The sequence below is a fragment of the Camelus ferus genome, chromosome 5 (assembly GCF_009834535.1).
Source record: "Camelus ferus isolate YT-003-E chromosome 5, BCGSAC_Cfer_1.0, whole genome shotgun sequence".
Lineage (NCBI taxonomy): Eukaryota > Metazoa > Chordata > Mammalia > Artiodactyla > Camelidae > Camelus > Camelus ferus.
Genome location: NC_045700.1, coordinates 43294251 through 43320302, shown reverse-complemented (window position 1 = coordinate 43320302; position 26052 = coordinate 43294251). Strand labels below are relative to the sequence as shown.

The window sequence follows — 26052 nt, the reverse complement described above, 5'->3', positions numbered from 1 at the left end:
ATGCATGACTGAGACATTGTACAGCAGGAAAAAAAAACTACACAGTGGAAAGGCAAGCCAAGGAAAAAGTCAACCCTGCAGACCCCTTGGTCTCAGACTTCTAGCCCCTAGAATGGGGCTGGAGGCAGTGGGGGGCAGGCAAATTTCTAAGTCACCTAGTCTGTGATATTTTGTCACAGCGCAGCCCTCGTAAACTAATACTCCTCATTTCTTTGTCTTCTTTTTCCCTTCTCTTACTAGACTGTAAGTCCCATGAAAGCAGGAATTATATCTATCTTATTCATCCTTCTTTTCTTAGTGCTTACAATAATTCTTGGCACCTAATGGGCTTTCTATAATTATTTTTAAATGATTGAATGATGCAGCCAGGAACCTGAGCCTCTGTTGTTCAGATGTGGATGTGGTCCAGCAATAAGAAGGGGGCTGAAGAGAAGCTGAGTTGCATGGCAGCTATTTAAGAGAGATGCTCGTAGAGTTATACTCTGTCATGTTAACAGAGCCAGAAGAGCTCCTGGCTTCCCCAAATGGTGCATTTACTTATAACCTATCCTTTTGTGCCTCAGAGAAATTTTGGTAGTTTATTATCATAACTCATGCTCGGAATCAGAATGTTGCCGGGGGTGGTTATAATATTTGTAAGATTTTTAATAGGGTGTCTGCTTTATATTTTATAATACTGGTGGTGGGGGGGGGTGTTTGGTTGAATGTCAGCACTATCTTTATGGCTCTTGAGGTATTAGATAACATAAGCTTAGAGCAGAAGAAGACAAGATGGGAAAGACAGAGTTATACAGGAAAGACAGAGAGAGAAGGTCTAACAAAGTGGGGCACAGACCCCGAGAAGCTGTGTCAGTCAAGCTCCTATGAGCGCACACTCTGAGGCACAGTTTGTGTGTGTTGTGCTTTGTGCTGTTTATCCTAAGTGCCTCTTTCATAGTTTGGAAAAATCACTACAGCCTGATATATTTGAATGGATATCTCTATAAATTCTATTTTTCCAGAATGAAGTAGTACATAAAATTTAACTTGAAGTTTTTATATCTTAATATTCAAAGAAATACCATAACATATCTATGTTATATATGTAACATGAATATGCTATGACTTTGCTAAGTTAACCTTTGTGAAGTGGAGCACAGGGTTAGGATGGTGAACCAACAACAGAGCTCAACAACAGACCACAAGAGAACTTGAAATAGAGAGGTTTATTATTCACAGGTCCTGGGGGAAGTACACGGCGAACCTGGAGGGGCCATACAGGGAGGTCAAGGCAGGGTGCAGACAGAGAGAGACAGGACCTGGGGCACATGCTTTTATTACGGTCCATGGGTGGAGTGCTTTGGGGTTCCTGGGCTATGGCCAGATTGGTCAATTCATGCCAAAAGAGCAACGTTTGGCTAAGCCCCCCGGAGGTCTTATCTAAGGCATGCATAAGGCATACAGGCAGTGGGAGGCAGGGGAGATGGCTGATCACAAGGGCTCACTGGGGAGATCACAGCAGGGACGTACATTTGCTTAAGACCCTGGGCTGCGATGCAGGACATGCACCTGTTTGAGGGGCTAGTGTCAATTTCTGGTCCCTGCAGGCTGCCTGGCAAACAAAATGGAGGCTGACACGGCAACGGCATCGAGCAGCTTAGCTAAATTCTCGACAAAACAACATAAATCTGACATTATAGTTAGCATAGAAATATTACATTCCTTTCTTGTGATCATAGTGACTACTGGGACTTGAGGAGGTTTGCAAGAAACTCACAGGATACTGTGAGCCCGGAAATAAATCTTGTCTAGGAAGATGTAGTGTATTGCCAACACAAGCTAGGTAGTGCTTACAGAAAAGGGCATTTACACTGTACTCTTAATACTTATCTTTATTATGAAAGTGTTTCCAAAGTAAAATGATCCTCATAATAATGATTGCTTCCAGAGATCAAGAATGAATAATTATCTTCTCATATAAAAATCAGCAAAACACAGTAACAATACATAAAATAATTCTAACTGGCTAACAGTACACCATTCCATTTATGACAGAGATGCTCAAGCACTGAATTGTCTTAAGAAAACAAGTAAGGTTTTGTCACCTATCCTATTTCTCACTGCAAGTTGAAAAAAAATCAAATCCCTAAACTAACCACCTCCCCCTTGCATGACACCAAATGGCTATGGAGGTAACTGATCATGTGGGTAAAGAGCTGAGGAAAATCATGAGCTTAGAGGTTTTACGAAACTTTAGGAAATCAAACTTGGAGGGTGTTTTCCATCTTTAAATGAATGAAGCTCTAAGTTAAAGCTACAGATCACCACATCATTGCTCCTATTACAGAGCTAATTTCACTTTGGCAACTCATCTTGAAAAAATCTGTCATTTTTTAAGGGTAGTTTTACAATGACAGTTTAAAAAAATTACTGTAGATCTAAGAGGAAAAAAAAGTCTCTATAAAATCTAATTTTTCACTTAACATAGAAATCATTCCAACAGCTGTCATTCCCTGGTTTCCAGGCCACACAACATATACCAAAATAGGAAGCCAAGCTTTCATGGTCTTGTGTTAAGGAGAACAGGCTCACATGGGCACCATAGTTTTTAAGAAAAATGGAATCAGGCAGAGAAGGAAGTACGGCACACAACTGATCCAAAGGCTATCGGGAAATCAACAGCAGACAAGTGACAATATTCTGGCTTCCTTTTACTTAGAGTTCCAGGAGCCTTAAAGGAATGTGGGTGAAAGATAAACAAGACAGATCTTAGGCTAACAGTCCCTCCCATTCTTTCCTGGGCAATCCTGAGAATGTCTAGCCCTGTGGAGATACTGTGTGATGTGCCATCTGCCTGCAGAAACTTTCATCTCTTTGATCTGACAGAGTATTAGCTTGTGTCTATTTGAAGATGTATTCCTTTCCAAGGCTTCAGGCTGAACTCACGTTAGAAAGGCTAAGGTTCTCCTTTGGGTGTCTGCAGATCTCATTAAAAGTTACTTACGATGTTTTATGTTCTCTAATACAGTTTCCTCCATAAAAACCAGCACCAGGTATGCTTCCTCTGAGCGTATGTTAGAGGAGTTCCAGCCGCATAGAATGGACACGTGTCCAGGCCTCCTCAGCATCTACTGAGCGCCCCCTAGGGGATGAGATGGAACCATGCACACACATGCAAACCACAGGGCCTCTTTGTAGCCCATCACTAATGAAGAATTGAAGTGTGGCCACAGTGAACCAGTGCTAACAACTATCTGCTAACTTGAGAATGGCACAATTTCATTTTATCAAGAGAAACTTATAATGACTCTGGGGACAATACCTTCATTAAAAAGAAAGTCTTGCTGCATTTTGCATGAACAGTTTGTGATTATCAAGAGTATTCCTTCCATGGACAGACAGCACGCTGGTCAGCAAGTGCAGAATCAAGAACTGCATCTTCTCTTTCTATACAAGTTACTGAGAAGCTGAAAGTGCCTTGTTATCACTTTCTCATCAGGCTGACTTTGATCTGATTTATTTTTTCTTACTCGAACATTAGAAACATTTCAGGGCTACTAACACTTATCTACAAAGCAGGCATCAGCCAAAGACAAAGAAAAAAAAAAGCAAGCTACTTAGAATCTTAAGACCTCAAACAGCACATGAAATGTAAACATGGAACCTATTATTTCCAAAGGATTTCTTGAAGCCTCTTTGGACATAACCATTACAGATACTGATGACGAGAATTTTTTTAAACACCTTTGGAATTATTCTATATACTTTTTCTACTTCAAATTAAGAAAAAATACTCAAATATTCAGGCAACTTTGGCATTAACATTTCCAAGAAGCAGACAAAAGTAACTACCAATGCAAAATCATGACCAGATTGGGAACAATCATGGGTGTCCATAAAGTTCTCTCTTGAAGAGCTCTTTTGCAAAGACTCAAGTAAGCTGGAACGAAATCTCATTTACAACTTCAGCCCAAATAACAATGAGGTTGAAATATACAGAGTGGAAGATTCAGACCCTTTCTACCTAAGGTGCAAGCATTCAGTTTGCTCAAATTCAAACTCTATCAAATACTCAGAAGGGGAAGTTTGGCAAGAGAACTGGACATTTTGAGGTTCACCCACCATTCTGGCTACAGATGACCTGATTCTATCTCATTAAAGCGTTATTTCTCCCACACAACTACTTGCTTTCTTGGGGAAGGCTGCTACCTTTCTTCCTAGTTCATCTTTGTCAGGTGCTTGTTGCATGATCTGATGGTACCTCAGGATACCATCTGTCTAGCAGCCTAGCAGTAGCTGGATGTTAATGAAACCCTGGGGTGAAACTGCAATCATATGCATTGTTTTCAACATTTAGCTTAATAACCCCAAATCCTGATGGTTGCTTCCCTAATCTCAACATTCATATTGCTAAATTTGGAAGTGTGAACTAGCTGCTGGCCTTAGGCTCTTTATGGTCTTAGCTCTAAGGCGAAGAGGCAGAAAGGAGTCCCCCACTCTCCGCCATGTGGTAGCACGAACAGGAAGTGGAGAGGAAGGTGGGAAGTTTCTACTGCACGTGGCGGATGGTTTTTATGAAAAGGATATGGATAAGGATGAGTCAGCAAGATTTTGGTTTCATCATGTTTTTTGAGAAACATACATGTACATACATAGACCACACATTTTATATCACTTAATGACCCAAGGCCAAATTCTACTCGATTTTCTACATTTTCCCCCCTAAGCCATCTAGAAAAGCTATAGCTCTGGAGAATAAAATATTACTTTTTCTAGACTCCTTCCTATATACCCCTTTGTACCTTGGGAAGGTTTGAATGTGACTGGGAGGAAGGAGGTATCAACACAGACTAAGTTCATTAAAGAGAAACAACACTCTCACTAATCTACAATTGAATTTACAAAATTCGCTTCCAAAGCTTTGGCCTGGCACAGGTAGAAGATAGGGTATCTCACATGTTTTCTCTCTCAGCCTTATCAGACCACCATGGGAGAGTAGCAGACAGAGATATATTATTCTTCATCTTAAAGGACCTACAAATACCATTACTGGTTAGTCAAAAAGAACCCTTTGCCCTAAAATGTCAAATGAAATCAAAATCTATAGATACATAGAAGACCGTGTTAGGTTACTGCCATTGGTCAGAGAGGTTCTGAGAATTCTCAGTCCTCCTAAGTGACTTTTGGGAAAAACAAAAGATTGTTCAGATGTCTTTGCTAAGTATAGACTTAATTTTCTTCATTTCATGCAACTCTTCTAAACCTTTCATTTACAAGCAGGTCTTCTGAAATTATTCTTGTATGCTAAAGAATGTGAGCTGATCTGCATCTGAACACCTTGTGATCCTCGGGTTTATTTCACCCATCAGAGGACGTGCTCTAAACACTAGAGCAAGGCACGAGTCACTCTTCTGTTCCATATTTTAGTTGATTAAGAAAGGAAACTTTCACCTCCTCAAAAATTTTCAGCTATAACCTGCTTGCTGTTCCTTTTTATATGCATCTGCATTTTTAGCAGATGTTCAGATGACTAACAAGTACTTCTGATGTTTAATGACTGGTCCCACAGACTCAGCCATCCACAATTACACTCCTAGATACAGCCCTATTCTGTGAAGTAAAATGACAAGACTTTACAAGAAGAATTAGTTGCACTGTTTTCTCAATGAGCAAGCAGACATATTTTCAAGCCTCTGTAGTTACTACGATGGACCACACCAGAAACATACTATTTTGTAAATAGGTGGGGAGAGATTTAATATTACAGGATGAGGATTCTGTTTGGGAGTATTCTTCTAAAGATTAACTCTCACATTGCGGATTGTGGGCACAAAGCTTTATATCAACTTTTTTAAAGAGTCGAATTGAATATGAATGGCTTTGAGCAGGATGTGCCCTCCCCAGTACTTTGCTTCACTAGTCCTGACTCGTACATTTTTATCACTGCATTGTGGTTTTGGACTCGTGGTTTAGATGATGGGCTTTCTGATTTATGAAATAAGTACTTAGAATACCTTTTACTCCCTCTTACTGAAAGTTGGAAGAAAAGAGATAAAATCTTTGGCTTATGTGTATGGTCTTCTTATCTACATGTAAGTAATTCTGCCCTGTAGGAGACCATGGAAACTTATTTTCCCAGTAATCTTTCTCAATTCTCAATCACTGCTGAGTAGAATGTTTATTGTTTTTCTGGAAATAGCTCCATTTGAATAAAAGCTCCTGGAAACTGAGCAAGTCTTCAAAGAAGCAAACAAAAGGACTTAGATTGTAACACTGCTCAGTTTCTAGCAATGAAATTCTCTTATGTTATGGGTTATGTTTAAGGAGACAAGACAAAGGGTGAAACAGTCTTTCTCCCATTGGCTTTATTTTGCTCAGAAAAATAAAAACATCAAGATCAAATACCAGATAGGGCATTTTCTTGGAAGCTGGTTGCAATAAAGTGCTTTGCCCTAGAGGTGCCTCTGGCCAACTCTTGGAAGTCTCCTTTTTCTGTCCCCAAATATACTTAGTTTCTTTTTTTATGACAAGACAAAAGACTGCACTAATTACAGAGTCAGTGGTAAAATCTGGTTGAAATCAGCTGCTCTCTTTGTTATTCTCAGATCATGGGACACATTCTCAGTTGTAAGAGTGATTTTGTTGTTTGTAACCATGACCCTAAGCAAAAGTCTTCCTTCAGAGCTAGAGCACTGACTCCGTAATAGAGAATTTAAAAAAAAAAAAAAAAACTCTGTAACCTACAAAGTTAATCTCCAACTAACTACCATTCTCAATGAAGAAATCCTAGCTGTGTGCACAGGAAATGAAGTCTATTCTAAAGCAATTAAATACAAAAAAAAAATTAAGTCCTCCAATAACCATACTCTAATTTGAACAGCTAATTGACCAGAAGAGTGACAATTAAGACACCTCACTTATCCTGTTGAAACTTTATACTGGGAGGAAGGTCACTGAGACTATACAGGAAATTCAAAATGGGAATTGTAACACAAAGAAAGCAAACCTATCTGGAGCTGTACCAGAATCTTGCACTGGGTTTTGCTTGCTCTAAGTGACAAGTTAAGCTGATGCTCCTAGCCGACTGGGTTACAGCAACAGAAAGGGGTAGAAGCAAGTGTTGCGTCTCCCTCACTGTCATGAACCCAGAGAGTAAAAGAAGTGAGGAAACTCTCTGTTGTCCACAAATTTACAAACAAATACAAAAAATAAATAATATTCTAAGACAGTACAAATGCAAATACTGTTCCCTTGTGTCAATTACATACAGCATGCCTACGTATAGAGAATGGTAATTCTTCTTCATTCACAGACAGGACATATGGCAATGCACTATTCAAATGCTTTGATAATCCTAATTTTTGTTTCTGGTGCTGAGCTATTATGAAAGGAACTGCATTTGCAACTTATTAAATACTTCCAGGAACAAACAGTTCACTTTGTTTGGGATGTGGAGTTTTGAGTAATTAATCATCCATGGAGCAAGGGCCACTGAGGAGATACCCGTTGGTACCACTGGTCCCATTGGTGGTGGTCGCAGTGTGGGGGCTCTTCCCTGGAGGTTCCGAGTCCTCCTCATCTGAGCTAGACTCAATATCACTGCGATCATCCTTGGACACCTGTAGAATACAAGAAGGTGAGTGCAGCCAGCTCTGAAGGAATCCTTAAGGTACAGTATGCTCAGAAGTACAAGCACGAAGGAAAAAAGATCCAAATATTTGAAAAAATCAAAGAGGATAGGGACATTGCCATGGTAATAAGTTCCTCTTCACTGGAGACACACATTTGGGCGACAAAGTCAGTTATCAAGGGATGGAGGTGAATTTAGGCATCCCAAGGGACCAGACTTGTTGACCTCCTTAGGGTACCTTTGGCTATTGGGAACGTACTAGACCATGACTCCCACTCTTACTGGCAAAGTACAGACTGTGCTACTGGAATGGCACTATAGGAATTTGGTACAAATGGGTCATTTATTCTCTGATGATCACATTCCCTTTGAGAATCACTTAAAGTCAGCTCTCAATTAACTATACTAATGGAGCTATCCACTAGCTCTGATCATTGAAACATCATTCTTATCTGGCTTTGTAATGCATCATTTTATGATTTAATCTGTTTTCCTTTTCCATCTGCTAGAATCAAGTAGAAATTTTGTTTTTCATACTACATAACAACTAATGGCAGCAGGAGGCATTTGGGGCACTTGCTGGGTGAAGTCTAGTTTAAAACATTTCCCAAGGAAAATCTACTGACTAGATCAGCATGAATGGGCTCCCATTGTTCCTGGGCTCTTCAGTCCTCCCTTCAGTATGACTAAGTCATGAGGATGGCAAGCAAAAGCACCAGGATATAAGTCTACATATTACCATCAAGGATGAAAACAAAATTATACAGTCCAGCAAAAAAGTAATTTAGGAAGAATTAATGAAATTCTCTACTGCTTTAAAAATTAAAATAGTTTGAACCTCCTGCTCCATGTCTAAATCGTGGTTAAATATTTTCACCCAACAGGCCTTAAGACCTTTCAGTAACTGAACACCGTTACTTATCTTCTACGTGGGGTGGCAATAGGGAACTGGTGGTTTGCTTGGCTTTGTAGACAGTTTCCCAAGCTAATCACCTGTGTTCTCTAAAGAGGTGGGTTGGGAAGTTGGCTGAGTCTCCTGGGAGGTTTATCAGGATGAATTGGGCTTTTCCATATCTCATCCTCTGTGTCATCACTACTCCCCAACTGGAGAACCCTGGAATCCACTGCCCCCTGCAACTTGAGAGACTGCAGGAAAACATCACCTCTGTCAGGTGGGGTGGGGTGGGGACAGGAGAAAGGAAAAGCTGAGAACGGCTACTCCATTCTAAGCAGAGGTGACTGAGGAAATATGTAAAAATGGCCCTCACTCCAAGGCCCCTGGAAACAAGGCTCAACTCACAAGGACCATCTCCAAGAAGACTTAGGCACCAAAACAACTAGATTATAAAGATACTTTCGATTAAAAACAAAACATGGGTCACAAAAGACAGCATGAGAATAAAAGCTCCACTACATTTAGAAATCCATTAGTCATAAATTAAGCTGCTAATAGGAAAGAAAACTCCAGTTTCAGGAAGTGATTAATTTACATTTGCATGCATAGATTACTTTTAATTGCATTTGGAAAAAAAAATCTATACTTATCTTACCATCAAAGAAAGAAACCACTTAGAATATCTGAAAATAACCCCAGGAAAACAGAGTCCATAACCCACGGCCAAGATCAATATTACTGTCCTAGGTGAGCAGCAGTGGCAGTTAAGATATTTTGAAGCCTGAGATCCAGATTAAAATTAATGATTATCTCTTCCTAAAGTTGAAGGAGTAAGGTGGAGAGAAGAGAATACATCTGGTGGAAATAGCAATGCAGTATCGACATAATCTAATCCACGGTGCCCTTAAACCTTCAGTTATCGTTATCATATTGATAGTATTGTGCATGTTAATTTGTATGCAAATGAGGACAGTACCAGTTTTTCATAGAAATACCTGCACATTTTAAAGAGTACAAGGTCACAGAGAAAAAAAAAACTTTCACTTCTAAACAATTCATGGCTCAAAATACTTTGGATTTACTTAAGAGCTGATGCTGAGAACTGGCTTCACAGTCTGTGACTAGCTGTCCCGAGCCCCCAGGAAGGGGCTCACTGTGGACAAAGTGGTCACCGTGGCAAAGAGCTGATGCTCTGAGCTCCCTTCTGGATGTGCTGATCCTCTCCCCAACTTAGCTCTGTTTCTCCTACTTCCCGTTGGTCTATTCCCGTTTTTTTAGCTGACATTACATGACAAACACCAATGCAAGAAATTCCTCTCCTTCGCTGTTGGATGAGGCAAAATTGAGCAGAATGCAAGCTTACACAGAAGGGCACTGACTGGGAATTGTTCCTAGCATTCCTCGCAGCTGGGGGAGCCACACCTGGTTAGAGCCTCCAGTCAGTGGCAGCAGATTAGACAGAACAACACGCACGGAAACAAAAGCATCAGAATGCCCTTCCGACAGGCTCAAGTGGGACCCAGGACAGGGAGAGAGAGATGAGAGAAACTTACATGTAAAGGATTCCACTTCCCAGACTTCCGGGTTGGCAGAAAGAAGAGAATAAACAACCAAAGTAAGAAAATGTCACAGAGAACATTCTGGAAAAGTCACTGCTCTACAGAGAGAGGTTGAGGCTCGGGAAGCTTTATTCAACTCAGCTTCATGAGCCCATTTTTAACAAAGAGATTTAACTGAATTTTTTATTGGAAAAGTCATAAATGAGTATATTGCATCAGGCAACCCTTCTCATTAAAAAGAAAAAAAAAGAATTATTAAATTTCTGTTTAGTGTAAGTATAATCAGAGAAGAACTAGGGGAGACAGAGCAAGGGAGAGCAGGAACACAACAAATAATTTACCTCCATTAATTCTAAAATTATAAATGCAGATCAGTCAGCAAAGCAATGCTACAATTTATAAAAAAGCAACTAAAGAGAAGAAAGTGAAAATTTGTATTGTGTTTCCAAGAGGTTAAGCTAAATTTTGAAGACAAAAAACAGTTCTGATGAAATTTTAAATAATAAATAATGTTTTCATTGATTCAGAAGAATCCAAGCCGTAATTTTCTGGGACATACTGGAAAGGGTGAGTTTTATCTTACCTTGCCTTTTGAAATAGCTTTGCAAGCTATTTTTACGATCAAGTAAGACCAGAAGCAGTTCAAGCCTTGTATTAGCAACAGCAGTAGGTTAAAAACCCACCAGGAAGGGTAGGGTCCAACAATCTCCCAACTCTCAAATAATGTGGTATTTAACACCCTATGGAAAAGGAGAAAGCAATCATTGAACACAACTTTTCACTTTGCCTTCAAAGGAATTCTAGTTACCGCACAGAAGCACCAAGTCAGCAATATCCACCAACTACTTCTTGCAAGGATGGTCTGAAGGCTGATTAGGTACCTGGAAGAGTCATCGCCTGAACTACTGAACTGGTGGCATAGCATTCCTTTGGATTCCACCTGGAATAGTATACTTATCCTCCCCCTCACTTTTGCTGTCATTTTGCTGTCAATTTTTAACACACTTTTGACTGTGACTCTATTTCCTACTATTTGTTAGAAGGCCTGTATTGTCTTTGAAGTTGCTTTTGGTCTTTAAATAAGTGTGAGGAATACTACTTAATAACATGACATTGCAAGAAAAAAAGAGTAATTCCAGAAACACTAGTTAAGTTTAAACTATACGCCTAGCACATTGGGAGTTTGAATATACTTGAGATCTAATCCCTGTCCTCAATTGGTTTAGTCTAGTTAGGGAACCTCAAGAGGGTCCTTAATTTTTAAGCCTTCCCCTGGGAAAGAACTGGCAATTGAAAGATAGCACATTGAAGTGATGCCTTGAGATGAGTGCTGGAAGGACCTTTTTAAAAAAATTTCTAGATATACTTAGTTTTTAGAGTGCATACTTGAGGTAGGCAAAAGCCGTTTCGGTAATCGGCTCTCGCTGGACCGTCACGACCAGGATGGAGCAGACGTCAGGGGCAGACCCAGCAGGGCTGGTGTCAGTGTTTCATGCTTGTCCCTGCTGTGTCTGCTCCCAAGCCTTTGGAAGTTGATGCATGCCTTCTGGACTCAGACTGCTGCCACAGAGAAGCACAGCACCCACAGAACTTGGGAATCACTCTTACTTCCTTGTTTTCCTCCTTAGCTTACTGCAGCGCTGGTTTGGAGGTCTAAGTGTGTTGATAAAACTCATCCAAGTGTATTTCCACCAACTGCCACTGCAGCACTTTGCCAAGACCCCACAGGAGAGGTTATGCGGGCAACACTCAGTGGCTAACGGGGAGGGATGGAAAACTCCTGAATTTAAGACACAGACCACTCATACAAGAACAGAAGGCAAATATACAGAAAATTTTAATGTAAGAGGGTGATGAGTTGCTTTGAGAGAGGTTAAGAAAAGTACTTCGTGAATTCACAAAAGGAAAAAAGACACATTTATCTGCAGTGGGGATAAGGGGTAAAGAAAAAAGGACGATGAATTATAGACACAAACAGGTTCCCCATCCCCAATTTCAGCAACTCACATTCACACACCAGAATCTGACAGAGTGCGTCTCTAACCCTGTCACACTAGCTGTCTCTCAAGAACCATGCTCAATAAACATGGATATTAAAATCCTAAAATCAATAATATGGAATTGAATTTGATAGTTTATTAAAAGCATATTACTCCATGATATAGTAGCATGCATTCTGGTGAAGGGGGACCAATATGAGGAAATCTGTTAATATAATTATCACAAATCCATAGGCCAAACTGGTGTAAACCTTATTTCAACAGCACTGAATGACATTTGGCAATGTTCAATTCCTCACTGCTGATGTTTAAAAATTAGGACTCAAAGGACTTAATATGATTTTTATCCAATTCAACTCAGCAGTCTCCATACTATTTAACAAACGTCAGAATTACTGCCTTTATAATTAGGAACAGATCATGGACAACCAGTATCACCATAATTATTTAACCCGATTCTAGAAGTCCTAGCTATTAAGTATGGTAGAAAGTCAAAGACCTCAAGTATTAGGCATTAAATCCCTACAACTATATAAAAACAGCAAACAATCAAAATTTCCAGTAACAGGGACTGGTTAAAAAATTAGTTTTCATTCTTATCCCAGAAATTATGAAGTTACTCAAAGTATTACACATTTCAAGACTTTCTTATGATAGAGAAAAATCATAAATCAACTCAATTTCATAAAATAAATATATATTTGCACAAAAACACAGAAAAAAGAGAATTATAATAGTTTCTTGGAAGGAATTAAAACTATTATAGACTTTCTTTGGTGGATTAGGGAATTTTATATCTTCTTTTTTACGTTCTTCTCTTTTCCAAATCCCTGACAAATAATTAGGAAAAAAATAAAGTTATTTTTAAAAAGGAATAAATTGGGATAATGCCTATACTCCTGCCTTGTTTATTATCCCAAGAGGCAGTCATCTCTTTAGATACCAGTTTGCAGGCCAAGGGACAACAGGTCTAAACAAAGCTCAGCTCCATGACAGCAAAGAAGGACCCAAACACCTTATGCTTTTCTGTCTCCAGCACCTTGCAAAACATCGGGAAGTAATGTGCTCCATGGCCATGATGGTTGACTATTTGTTTAGTAATCAAATCAATAGGTATGCACAAGACAGCTCCGGAATAATCACAATAATTTTACTTCAGAACCAGCTCTCCTTCTTGACACATTAAACATGCTGATCTTTGGAGGGAATTCAGTTTCATCTGAACAGAAAGAGGTCTTGTAGAAATGGCAACAATGACTGTGCATGATGTGATGCATTATAAATGAGCTTTTGCTGAATTTTAAGTCTGAGAGTCCTTCTAACCAGTACAATTTGCTTGGCTTATTATGAGCCACTGTCATGCAGCCACTGGTGGCACAATATTCACATTAATTTCTGAAACACCGCATCAGAATTCATAGGCTTTGCTGTGACAATCAGTGGCACCTCTGAGATGCCGCTCAAAAGCAATGGGGTTTCTTTGAAAATTGACTTGGCTGCCTGCAGAGACACTTGGGGAAATATAATCAGTGCACCAAATGGATATCTAGCTCTTACTGAGAAGCCTGGTAAGAAAAACAATATATGAGGAATTTAGCCTGAAAGAGAGAGATCATTATGCCACATGGACTCTGACAAACAGTAAACCCGGGAAATGGAGCCTTGGTTCAGCCACAGAAGGTTTCTGATGAGAAAAGTGCCTCTTTTGGGGCAAACTATTAAAATAGTAACTACAGGATTTTATTCTTTCTCAGAGGTCAGGGTTAGGAGTATGCACTTTAATGACGCCATTACAAATCTGTGGTGACAGGGTTCCAAAGAGTGGTTATCTCTGAGAGGACTGATGGGAGGGGCACAGGGGAGGCTGCTGGAGTGCTGGAAACATTCTATTCCTTGACTCAGGTGGTAATGACATGGATAATACATATGCAAAATTTTACAAATGTAAAAATGTATCAAGCTGAAGATTTATGTACTACATCATTTGCATTATAACCTCAATAAACTAAAATGGAAAAAAATCCTCTGTCAGCCAAACACTACCAATTTGCAAACTCTGGCTTGCATAGTACTATATTATCAGTGTTCCTCCCCTCCCCAACAATAATTTGGGGTCAACTATGGCTTGTAACAAGATAGATTTGTTTTTTTCCCCAAATAACAGCCTACAGAGTCAAACCTCCTACTGCTGCTCAAATCAAGTGGTGGAGAGTTTAGAGACAGAAGTGACCAGAAAAAACACATTTTCCTTTTCATTAATGTTACGTTCACTTAACCACTAGATGGCGCATCACGCATGTACAAAGCACGCTCAAGTAGATCTACAGTGCCAGAACCTTCCGCAAAAATCTGGGTCCCAGCACAGAAATCACTCAATCTTCAGGTTACACCTTTCTATCTAAGAATCCTGCCAAACAATGGAATAAAGAGGCTCCCGTCATTGCTTCTTTCTTCCAGTGTGGTTCTCAATAGAAACGATGTCTGCGGGGCAAGGCTCCACGCAATTCACTGGTGATGTGCAGACGCACCAGTTACGCCCCACAGCTTAGCCCTGATGGGTTATTTTAATGGCTGTTTAATGAACTGTAAGAATTTAATTTGACTGTGCCCTATAGTTACTTTCGATATGCCTATCCTTTATGGATTCTTCATCTTAAATTCGATCAGAGAAATACGGGCTTACAGACCATGCGAGCATGGGGAGGGGGGGTGTATACATTCGTGCAGAGAAGTTTACTACTTTTTTTTTAAGCAAAGGAAACTCTGAGTAGTCTCATTTTAATACTTTATTTCAGGTCTTACTCATTCATATTCCAAGCATCCATATGACTTCTGCTTTGCCCTTGAACCTCAGAATTCCAGAAGTCTTCTCATGTCATAGAGCACAGTGTAAAAAGTTCTCCACTGGTGTCTCATTCAGAAAAGCTATAACCAATGCTTATTTTTAAAATTTTTATCATGACTACCGACTCAAAGTTTAAGTTTGTTATCTTTAACATGCAAGGTTAGATAAATAACCTTACTTTCAGCTCCACGTATCTTTGAAAATATTCCAGTGATTCAGAGGCAGGACCACATAATGGCGGTTGAGATAAGCTGACAGTGCTCTCACTGAGTGAATGAAGTCACAGGTGGAGGTTTATGATGCGGTGGCGGCAAGTAACCATGAATTTTGCCAGTGCCCCTTCCTCCTCGTCCCCCAACAAACAGCTCCATCTGAGCCTTGGGTTGTGTTTCTGAAATGATCTATATAAATTCCCTAATCCATATAACTAGATCCATGTCAAATATCCAAAAAGAGCCAAGACAGCTTTGTGAGGAGACTCAGGTTCAGGGCCTTACGCGGAGGACTGTGCTTAGCATGCAAGAGGTCCTGGGTACGATCCCCAGTACTTGCAGTTAATAAATAAACAAACTTAATTACCTACCCCCCCCAAATAAATGAGGTAAAATAATTTTTCAAAAAGGCCAACTTGTTTCCCAGTCAAAATCAAGGTGTTCTTTACATCAGAGCTTTTGAAGGGTCTTGATTGCTTTCCCAGACAGATCAGTGTATTTCAGGGTGTGTGTTTCTCTGGCATTTGTTTTCATTTGATCTGCACAAAACATACATGAAAAGCAGATCCTCTCTAAAGCTTATCAATAATCTCCTGGCACGTTTTGCTCATTTTAAAGTCGATGCTAATAGAAAAGCACTTAAAATGTACTCTCAACAGAAACCCTGTGTACTTAACACTTGAAAAAGAAGAGTCAGGTAATTAATTCACTGTTAGAAGCAACCCTCTTTGTCCTGGTTTTTCTAAGGTAATAAAAGCTCCAAGCCTAAAGAACACTGTGATCGAACGCTGTGTAGTCAAGGTGGCCACAAGGCTGAAAATCTCGCTTATAATTTTGTTTTAACAACACAGCCCCCCTCCTCCCCCACCACAACCTGGATTTCTCCACAACATGGGTGTTTGTCAGCAAGTTCTCTCTTAGGAGGACGGTTTCTGGATAGCTGTCAGCTTTGGTGCCTAGTAACAGATTCACGAGTAACAGATCCACAAAGTCTGTAGCAGACACAGAAGTAATTTCTCCATCCCTGACAAGAAGCTGAACGTGAACATGGATGAGCCGTCTACCTTTCCTTTAGCAGTGGGCATGTCAGTTCCGTCATCTTCCTATCCGAGTAAGACGTGGAATCAATTTGTTTATTTTTTACTTATAGGTCACAGGCTGGCCAGATTCAGATATTGATCCCTATATCTGGCTGGGGTGTGTGTTTTCCTCAAAAGTAGAAAAATGATCCGTCTTCACTAGTGTATGCCTGTCCTCTGGCCCTTTAAGAAAAGTGAACCTACTTTTATCTCCTGTGCACCAACTAGCTGATGGATCCTAAAGATAAGCTGAAGGGTCTCTTTTTGTTCCTAGTGCACAGTCTCCTTCCACCCATTCCTTACTCATTTCCTTATTCTCCTGTCTCATGTCTTCTTAGTTCCGAGATTGAGCCATTGTTATTCCCAGTTCTCTGGACTCCAGGTTTCTTATGGTCTCCCCCGAGCTTGATGCCAGCATCCCACCCCTCTATAAAACTGCTTTGCCTCATGCCCCTGCTCTTGGTGTTCCTGTCCGGACACTGCCCCCTACTCCTCCCCACCCCAAGCCACGCCAGCTCCGTCCCCTTGCATGTAAATGGAAAAGGAGGATGGGAGAAGAGGGGATGGAAGAGAGGAAGGAAAGGGAAAGCCTTTTACTCCTACCTGGCTGTATTAAATCTCTGCTCTCATTAGCTCTGTGTGAGGGGATAGGATCTGATGTGCAGCATTTCTAAACATGCCATCATGAGCCATACTGTACTGGAGTCTAAAGATCTTAACTCTGGGAGGTGTTACCAGTACTTTTCATCTCTTTGTCTTTTTATTTAAATATTTCCAGGATTCAATCTTCAGTTTTACTCTAGAGAAATGTCCTTGAAATTTTTGGAAGTGTTGCCCCTAAAGGAAAATATATCACAGGCCTGCAGTCTTGAGGGACAGTGCACCCTGTGTTATCTTTATTAGCTTCTGGTCAGCAAGAGAGATACAGTAACTGTGTCTTTAACAAAGAATTGTCTCCCTAGAGTAAGTCAGAGTTGATAAAACTGAGTTGTAAGATGCTGAAGGTCAAGGGAAACGAAAAAATGAATGAATAATTTTTCAAAAAAGAAATAAAACCTTAGGAGAGTGAATGTAGAGATTTAGACAGGAAAAAATTTGCTTTTGCAGGTTTTAAAAGTTTGAAAGAAAAATAAATATAAAACTCTATGCATCAAATAGGCAACGGATCAACAAAAAACATTTAAATCACAGCATTCTGGTTAAAAAAGAACTGAAATAATGTTGACTTTTGGAATAATGTCTGGATAATGGACATGTTTGGGAGTGTGGGTGGGAAGTGAGCTTATTCAGAAAAGCACTGACAGTACTTACGATTTGTTTGGACGAAAAGTCAAAACACCTGGATTCTAGGCTCAGTTTTTGCACTCACTGGGCCTATGATGCTGTGGGACTATTTTTTTCCCAAGCCAAAGAAAGGTTCCTCATCTACAAAATAAAGCCCTAAGATCAAGATGATTAATAAAGGTTCTTCAAACTATAACCTAAACAGCTTCATGAATTCTTATGTTTTCAGGTTTACCTAGAATTTTATTTGTTCTGATTATTTCCTCCACGTATCAGAGACTCCCTATGCACAGACGCACTCTTCTCCACTGAGGCAGATTCGTTTCTCTGAATTCAGTAACTGGACAATTAAGGCCAAGAATATGAGAGGAAGGGCTTTGCTTGGTTTTACTTCTAGAAATGTAGGGGGAAGTAAAAAGGGAGAAAACAAAGCAAAAAAAGTATAAAGTCCCATCTTTAGGAAGGAACCAATGAAGGCTATGAGGCCCCGAGAAGAAGCTGGATTTACGAGAGCAGACCTCCATGTAACCGCGGCGCCAGCACACAGCACAGCGGTCCACAGAGCCTCCCCTGCAGCGGCAGGACGCCGTGTTCAGACAGCAGCGGCGACGGGGCTTGGCTTGCTGCAGTGGCCAGCTACGCGCCCAGTTCCTTCTTGCACCCCGCGAGCAGCTTCCCCGTGGAACCAGGCGCCAGGAGCACACGTGGCTGGGCGCCGCCCGTCAGTAGCAGGGAGCGTCCACAGCCCTGGGCGCACATTCCTGTTGAAGCCAGCGAAGCGGGACGCTACCAGCCACCCGTTTTACGATGTTGCTGTCTTTACTTTTCAATCTGTGTGCAGGGCTGGAGGCATGACCTCTATAATTTGATGCCACTGGCCAAATACCAGTGTCAAAAATAATATTCTTATGATATTTTCCCCCTGTGACTAGTACACGCCTCCACTTTGGGTCGAATACACAAAATGATATCCCCTAAAGCTAACAAGACATCCCGGGTCCCCCTTCACCAGCCAATGCTACTGTGTCCCTGAGAGGGATTTTAAGATGAGTAAGACTAAGTATCCACACCCAGAGTTTACAAATAAGTGGAGGAGAAGGGACAAGTACATTGATTGTTAAGGTATCTTAAATCTAATAGGCGTTCCAGGCGAAGGGAGCATTTTGAGCAAAGATTTGTGGAGGCTGAAAAAGGAAAACAGTATATACAAGGAATCATGAATAGTTAAACTGGGCACCTGTAAGGCAGTAGTGAGAGAAGGAATGCTAGTTGGCACCATTTTGTGGAAGATCTTTCTTGATGGGAAGAGAAGTGTGAACTAACAGTGGAAAAGAAGGGAAAATCCTAGATGATTTTCAGGGGGATTGGATTAAGGCCTCGATTTAGAACGAATCTTAATGGAAAGTGAGTTTGGGATGGTTTCCATCAGGAGAGAAAGAGGATGTGGGGACACTGGGTAGGAGGTTACTGCAGAGATTTTGGCTAGAGGACACAGAAGTTTAGAAACAAGAGCAGAGGAAAGAAGAGCATCTCTGAGGAACATAGCTGCTCTTCAAAACGAGTGTCCAGCGATTCCAGTTCATGGAAACAAGTGCTCCAGAATGGCGTGGGGCAGTGGGAAAGAAGAATGAAGCAAAGAGTGAGATTCCTCCTGCGGAAATGAAGCTCTGATTTATTTACAGAAATGGCACTGGCTCACATGGGAACGTTCACCCCCCTCATCATCTAGCAGTGCTCTGTATCCTAGTACAGCACCTGGGTGGTGGCAGCCCACATCCTAAAACACATCTTCAACCCTTTCCTTTTTAGGAAAGATGGTCAACTCATTTGTAGCAATGGGTTGTTAGGACTGTAGTAAATAAGAAGTTCCCAGTCCACATTTTAGCCCCCAGATTCTTTTAACCTGACACTTATTGCTAAACCTCACCCTTGTGTTGGCCACTAGAATCAGTTTTGAAGTAACAAGGCTTTTCATCAGAATCACTGCCATCATCAACATTTAACCTGGTGACACACACCTGTCTTTTGCATATAACATGGAAATAAGCAAAAGTAGTAGGTGGGCTTGGTTAATTATTTGGTAACCAAAGAAGTTAAGTGGAATTAACTCTATTTTTATTAAGTTTGTACTGTGTGCCCAAAACTGCCCCAAAATAGACTTTGAAACAAAGACTGCAATCAAATAAAGATGATCATTACACAATAAGAGGGTCAATTCAGCAAGAAGACATAACATTTATATATGTACAATGTACACACACCCCCAAAATAAGAGCACCAAGATATATAAGCAAATATTAATGAACTTAAAGGAAGAAATTGAAAGTAATAAAATAGGAGACTTTAACACTCCACTTACATCAATGGATAGATCATCCAGACAGAAACCATTAAAGAAACACCAGCCTTAAATTACATATCATAGTAGATGAATTTAATAGACATGAAGAAAATAATCTACTCAAAAGCAACAAAATACACACTTTTCTCAAGTGCACAGGAAACATTCTCCAGGATGTTAGGTCACAAAAACAAGTCTCAGTGAATTCAAGAAAACTGAAATTGTATCAAGCATCTTCTTCAACCACAATGCTATGAAACTAGACATTAATCACAAGGAAAAATGAGAAAAACTACAAACATGCGGAAATTAAACAACATGCTACTGAATAACCAATGAGTCACTGAAGAAATTAAAGGAAAAATTAAAAATTACCTACAGACAAATGAGAAATACAACATAGCCAAATTTATGGGATGCAGCAAAAGTGGTTCTGGGCAAGTTTATAGAAATACAGACCTACTTCAAGAGACAAAACAAATCCCAAATAAACAATATAACCTTATATTTAAAAGAACAAAAAAAAAAAAAAAAAAAAAAAAAGAACAAAGCCCCATATTAGTAGAGGGAAGGAAATAATAAAGATCAGAGCAGAAATAAATGAAATAGAGACTAAAAAAAAGACAAAAAGGTCAATGAAACGGGGAGCCCACTTTTATTTAACATAGTATTGGAAGCCCTAACCATAGCAATCAGGCAAGAAAAAGAAATAAAAGGCATATAATATAAAAAAAAAAGTATATGGCCCATTTTGCTTGTGTCCCAAGCACACACTTAATTGACCTGTTACCCAGCATGGAGTGTCCTTGGGGAGTGTTTGTGATTCATCACCCAGTTACGATGACTTGGATCACTTAGCATGTTGCTCAAGAGAGAGCAGTGTTCATGATAGACATCTACTTAATTAAAAACATTCCCCTTTAGATTCAGTCAGTATCATCAAGTTTCCTGAGATATATCACTGGGCCTGTTATGTTTAAAACAGCAGAAGAGACTATATAAAAGGAGATTTTCATGTTGATTTGAAAAGCAACTCTTACAAGGCTCCAGGCAGTAACACATGTCTCTTTGACCTTAGCTTGAGCTGCCTCTTCCATCAGGATGCCAAATACAAACATGGACACAGAACTGCCATCTTCCTTACCCTACCTCTCTAACTGGGAGGGTTAGGAACAGCCCCAAGGAATGTGAGGCCCTGGGGCAAACTATCCCTTCCTCACCTAAGATACTGAGCCGAGGAAAAATCAGTCCACCTGAGGCAACCAAACCCCAAATAAGCACCCATCCCACGGAGCCAGGTGCCGAGGGGCAGTAGGGAGCCCTCCTACTGCTCTCTAGCAGTGATGCCAAAAGGTCTCAGGGATAATTGTTACCATCTGAATCACTCTCCTGCTTTAAGCCTTCTAATCACTGCCCATTGCAATTAGAATAAAATCCCAAACACCTCCAAAGGCCCACAAAGGGGCCTAGTATCCAGACCTCTCCTACTTCTCCAACCTCAGCTCCCAACTTCTCCCTCTTGTTCATCTAGCTTTTTTTCTGTTCCCAGATTAGACCAACACTGTTCCCACGCCAGGGTGGTGGCACTCACAGTTTCCTGTGCCTGGCCTCTTCCTATGACTTGTCCATTAATGTATGTCTATTTCACTTAAGATATCTTCCCACGATTTCACTGGCTCCCACTTTCAAGCATAAGCTCTAAGAGTGCAACGACTGTGTGCATTTGGCCTGCTTTGGATCTGCCACGGCACTTTATAGAACACTAGGTGCTGATAGCGGGAGATGCTTGATCAATTCCCTCTCCAGGGAAACTGACAGCAGGTGGGGCCCTCACTTCAGCAGCCCCTAGAGTATCCCTGCTGGATACACTGATTTACAAGTACAGATAGAGCAGGGCTGCTTTTCACACTTGCCTTGTGATATTTATACCCACAGGCAAAATTCTGCAGTGCATCGTGCCATAATTGTTTTTGGCCTGTTTACTGCCAAGACTTTAGTTTTTGCAGAAGCATTAGACACGCAACGGAAAAAAAGAGAACGTCAGGCCCCTGAAAATAAAATTATTAGGATGTTAGGCAAGAAAGGAGATGATACCTCACATTGAGGCGAATACAAAGTGGCTTTGGAAGCCGTTTGAAGTGAATACCATCACATGGAGAACTGAAGCAAACTGCAATACCAACAAAACGCTAACGCTGTGCATTTTTATCATTAGCCACTGTGATCTGTTTCCTCCCCTGCAGAGTAAGACAAATGACAGTGAGGCCAAAGCTCAATTTTTTTCCCTTAAAGCTCTGACTGTCTTCCTTTAAGCTGGAGCCCTCGACAACTGTGGAGCTGCCAAGAATGTGTTCATCTCTGAAATAAACACCTTGCTGAAAACGGTGTTTTCAGATACCAACTGTACAATCCAGGGACTTCTATGTTATTTACACACCCCTCGTACCAAGGAACCAATGCTTCAAATACTACCACTGCTGCTTTTGAAAGCAATAGTCCCGGACATTTATGGTCTCTGGATAGCAATTTTTGTTTGTTTGTTTCCACTGTGGCGTATACTTAATTATTCTCTAATTGTTGTACATTTATACTGTTCCTAGTTTTTCACACTATAAACATTAATGCTGTGAGATAAATCCGAACATAATTTTATTTGTTTTAAAAGTGGTTTTTTACTCAACAAAGGTTCCTTACTCACCCTATAGGGGATGGTATGTAATGCAGCCAAATGCTTACACATTTGCATAGCAAAGGCTTTGATTCACATGCAGTGACACACCTTTAAAGTGTGCCTGCCGGAGCTGGAAGCTATGGTCCTGAAATAACAATCTTCCTTACTTCTCTGTGAACTGTGATCTCATTACCAGCTTGCTCCAATGAAACAAATGAGCAGACAGTCAACATCAAGCATCATGCTTGAGTCTTCATTTTGGTTTTACAGCCAAGTCTGTCCTTTTTTTTTTTTGCTGTTTTGAAATGCTCGTAACACACACACACACACACACACACGCGCGCACGCGCGCGCGCGCGCTTGTGCTTGGCACCTCCTCTTGGATATTTATGAGGCACCTCCAAAACCAAAATTACATTTCCCCCAAAACTATTCCCATTACATGCAACACGTCCGCCACAACTATTGCCAACCCTGTCATCAGCCATCACAACTCCAGAGATACACCATAGTTTTCAGCCCCACATTTTGCAGAAGAGTTTAGAGTGAGTAGGTAATTCACCCAGAGTCACAGAGTCAGAGTAACAGACCCAGGATGTGGACATACACCGGGTTTACCCAAAGCTCATTCTGTGAACCACCATCTCCTTACTTCAGTACATGGCTTTAGCCCTCATTGAGTTACTTAAGTCAAAATTGTGGTGTTCCCCCTTTACACCTCCATCTCCTTTACCCAAACTCTCTACCCTCTGCGGCTACATACCCTGCCAACCTCTGAAATCCCTGTGGAATCCATTTACCTCTCTCTGCCAATGCTACTATTGCCCTCAGCCACCACCAGCTCCTACCTAGGCAGTTACTGTCACAGGCTTCAAACTAGACTAGTTCACCCAGGTAGACTTTGTTGCAAGGTGATTATAAACAAAAAGACAATATGATTAATGAAATCAGGGGGCAGGATTTAGTCAGGAGGTGGTCATCCAGATAATCCAGAATATGTATAGGAACGATAGTTAACATTAAGGTAGAGTTAAAAACTTTTTGAAGTTCAGTATAATCTATAAAAATATTGAATCACTATGCTGTACACCTGAAACTAATTTAATACTGTAAATCATCTATACTTTAATTAAAAAAAAAAAAAGAACATTAGGCAGAAGCAGGAAGTTGGAAAAAATACTTTCAGGAAGTTCTACAATTCCATTTTCTTAGCAGAGCACACCTATCACGATGTTAAAATACCAATTATATAACAAAGGACAATTTAGATGCATTACCAGAAACAAAAAGGAGCTATTTTCTGTTTGGTTCCTGATAAACTGCGATTGTTTATTGTTTAATAATCACCACCATCTGTCATTAAAATTTTTCACACCATCTGTCAATAACTGGCAGAGCAAAGCTGATTCACACCCCTTCTTGTTGGTCAGATGTAAGCTCTGTCCAAGTAACTGTTAGCAAAAAGCAATGCTTTTACTTCTGTACCCAACTTCATTTGTCACAGAGAGAATCTAACCTTAAGTCAATCAATTCATAAAATGAGTCTCTCATCCTGTATATGAAAAAGAACTAAGTTTCATATTTTGGTTTTTAACTTCCGTTGTTGAAAATTTCAGATATATACATGAAGAGAATTACAATAATACAGAGTCCCCACCACCTCAATACACACTTATCAGCGGCTTCAACAATGATCAATTCATGTTCTGATCCTTAGCTCCCTCTCCCTGTCCACCTTTGATTACTTGCAAAGTAATCCTCTACACCATTCTTATTTAATCTATAAATATTTCAACCTCTTTTTAAAAAAACTAACCACGGTGCTATTGTCACACCTAAAGACACGAACAGTAATTCACATTCACCCATTGAGCCCATTTTGATCCTGCTTCAGAAATGCACCTCATTAAATATGTCCCTGTAAACAGCTCCAAAGCTCTTTATACACTGTACCCATGGTGATTGACTATTACAAGGCTACTTGCAGGGCAAAGAAAAACAGCTCTTTCCCAGAATGCTGCTTAATACTGAAGTCAGTTTTGGGGAAACGGTTGCATATTTTATTCCCTATTATCATAAGGTAAAGAAAACCATCACTGGCACCCAGGCTACCATAACAATCTGGACAGCCACTCTTTCAGCCTTGCCTGTGGTCGCAAACAGATAATTTCATGCTGGATTTCAACTGCACATCTGAACAATTGGTTGGAGACATAACTGCAACCATTCATTTTATAACCTCACATCTCCTCTAATGAATTTCCTATGAATATGGGTATTGAAGAATCTGAAAGAGGTAGATCTTTTCTAAAAACCAAATGTCATATTTTTCAAAAGGTTGCTGCAGAGTTTTTTTCCCTTACGCATTAGAGAAAAAGGACATTTATGCCATGAAGTGTCTTTCTCTGAGCCCAGTATTGAATTTTCCATTGTTGGTGCTCAGTCTCTCCTGGGAGGCTCTTAATTGAATCAGTCTTGAAAGGTTTTCATTGTGTTTTTCCTTAGCCCCTCTTATGGATTACCGGCACATTCATGGTGAGTATGTCCCTAATGGAAGATGCTGTCATCCCATTACTCAGTCTGGGCTCTGTCACAATTGCTCATACCTCTTAAGTGGCTGGCATGCTATCAGGTCAAAAAGAGGTCAAGGTAGGCAGACACGGGAAGCAATAGCTCTTCACAGAGAACAGAAAAAATCGTGGTGGAGAGAAAGAGATAGTACAGCCACCATCTAATCCCCTTAGCACGTATTCTAGACGAATTCGTCCAAGCGTGGAATCAGATCCACACATTTACCCAATGAGGACCACAGGCAAGGCAGCAGAACAGAATTCTGCTGGCAACGGTTTCTGAGGGCAAAGCACAGTGAGAGTGAAGGAGCTTATGGGCAGTTCAGGCACCACTGGCACGGCCTTCGTGTTGCTTCCTGCCAAGCCAGGGTTGTTTTTATACATGCATCATCTCAGTCTGAAAACTTGGAAGGAAAAGGCTGGCTATCAGGATAGATTCTTGTCTCTGTCTAAAGGCTGCTGCTGAATTACTTGCAATTTTCCCTGGGCTACATTGAATAGTCCAGACTTTTTATTGACTTGAGCCTTATTTCCTTAAAGAATCCTCTTCTGCCTCAGTATCCACCGAAAGCCTGCCTGTGTCTGATAACAGTCCTCATCTACAGACATGAACCATCATTTTCAACTGAGCTACAAACAGTGCTATCTAGTACTTTAAACCTCTCAAGGCACTTTAATGTGCACTGTCATCTGACGCGCACAAAATCTCTCTGCTGAGGAATGTTTTCCTACACCAGCTGACAGAGGAGGTAGCAAAAGAAGGGAGAAGACAGCAAAACAAGGCCAGTTTGATCAAGTTCCCTAAAAGTAAATTAGTATCAAAATGAAAACTTGAACAGGATTCTCAATTCCTACTCCAATATTGCTTCCACATTATCTCAAAATAGCTTAAGAGGCTATTTTGAAAAACAATCAGCGCCTCCAGCCTACTGGGAAATAGCTTTCCAATATCCTTGGCTGACTTAAGTGCAATGACATGATGGTACA

The 26052-nt window shown here is 40.5% G+C and overlaps 1 protein-coding gene across 2 annotated transcripts in view; it reads right to left on the bottom strand.

The window, feature by feature from the left end:
- Positions 1-1186: 1186 nt before the first annotated feature.
- CERS6 (ceramide synthase 6) overlaps positions 1187-26052 on the bottom strand; it is a 278615-nt gene continuing 253749 nt past the window's right edge. The window contains exons 9-11 of one of the 2 annotated variants that reach the window (XM_032479628.1): positions 10647-10803; positions 10058-10081; positions 1187-7598 (exon numbers count right to left, since the gene is read on the bottom strand). In XM_032479628.1, the coding sequence (XP_032335519.1) occupies positions 7446-7598; positions 10058-10081; positions 10647-10803 (334 nt within the window). In that variant the 3' untranslated portion in view covers positions 1187-7445. The remainder of the gene's footprint in view (positions 7599-10057; positions 10082-10646; positions 10804-26052) is intronic. The other variant, XM_032479629.1, reaches the window with a different exon arrangement.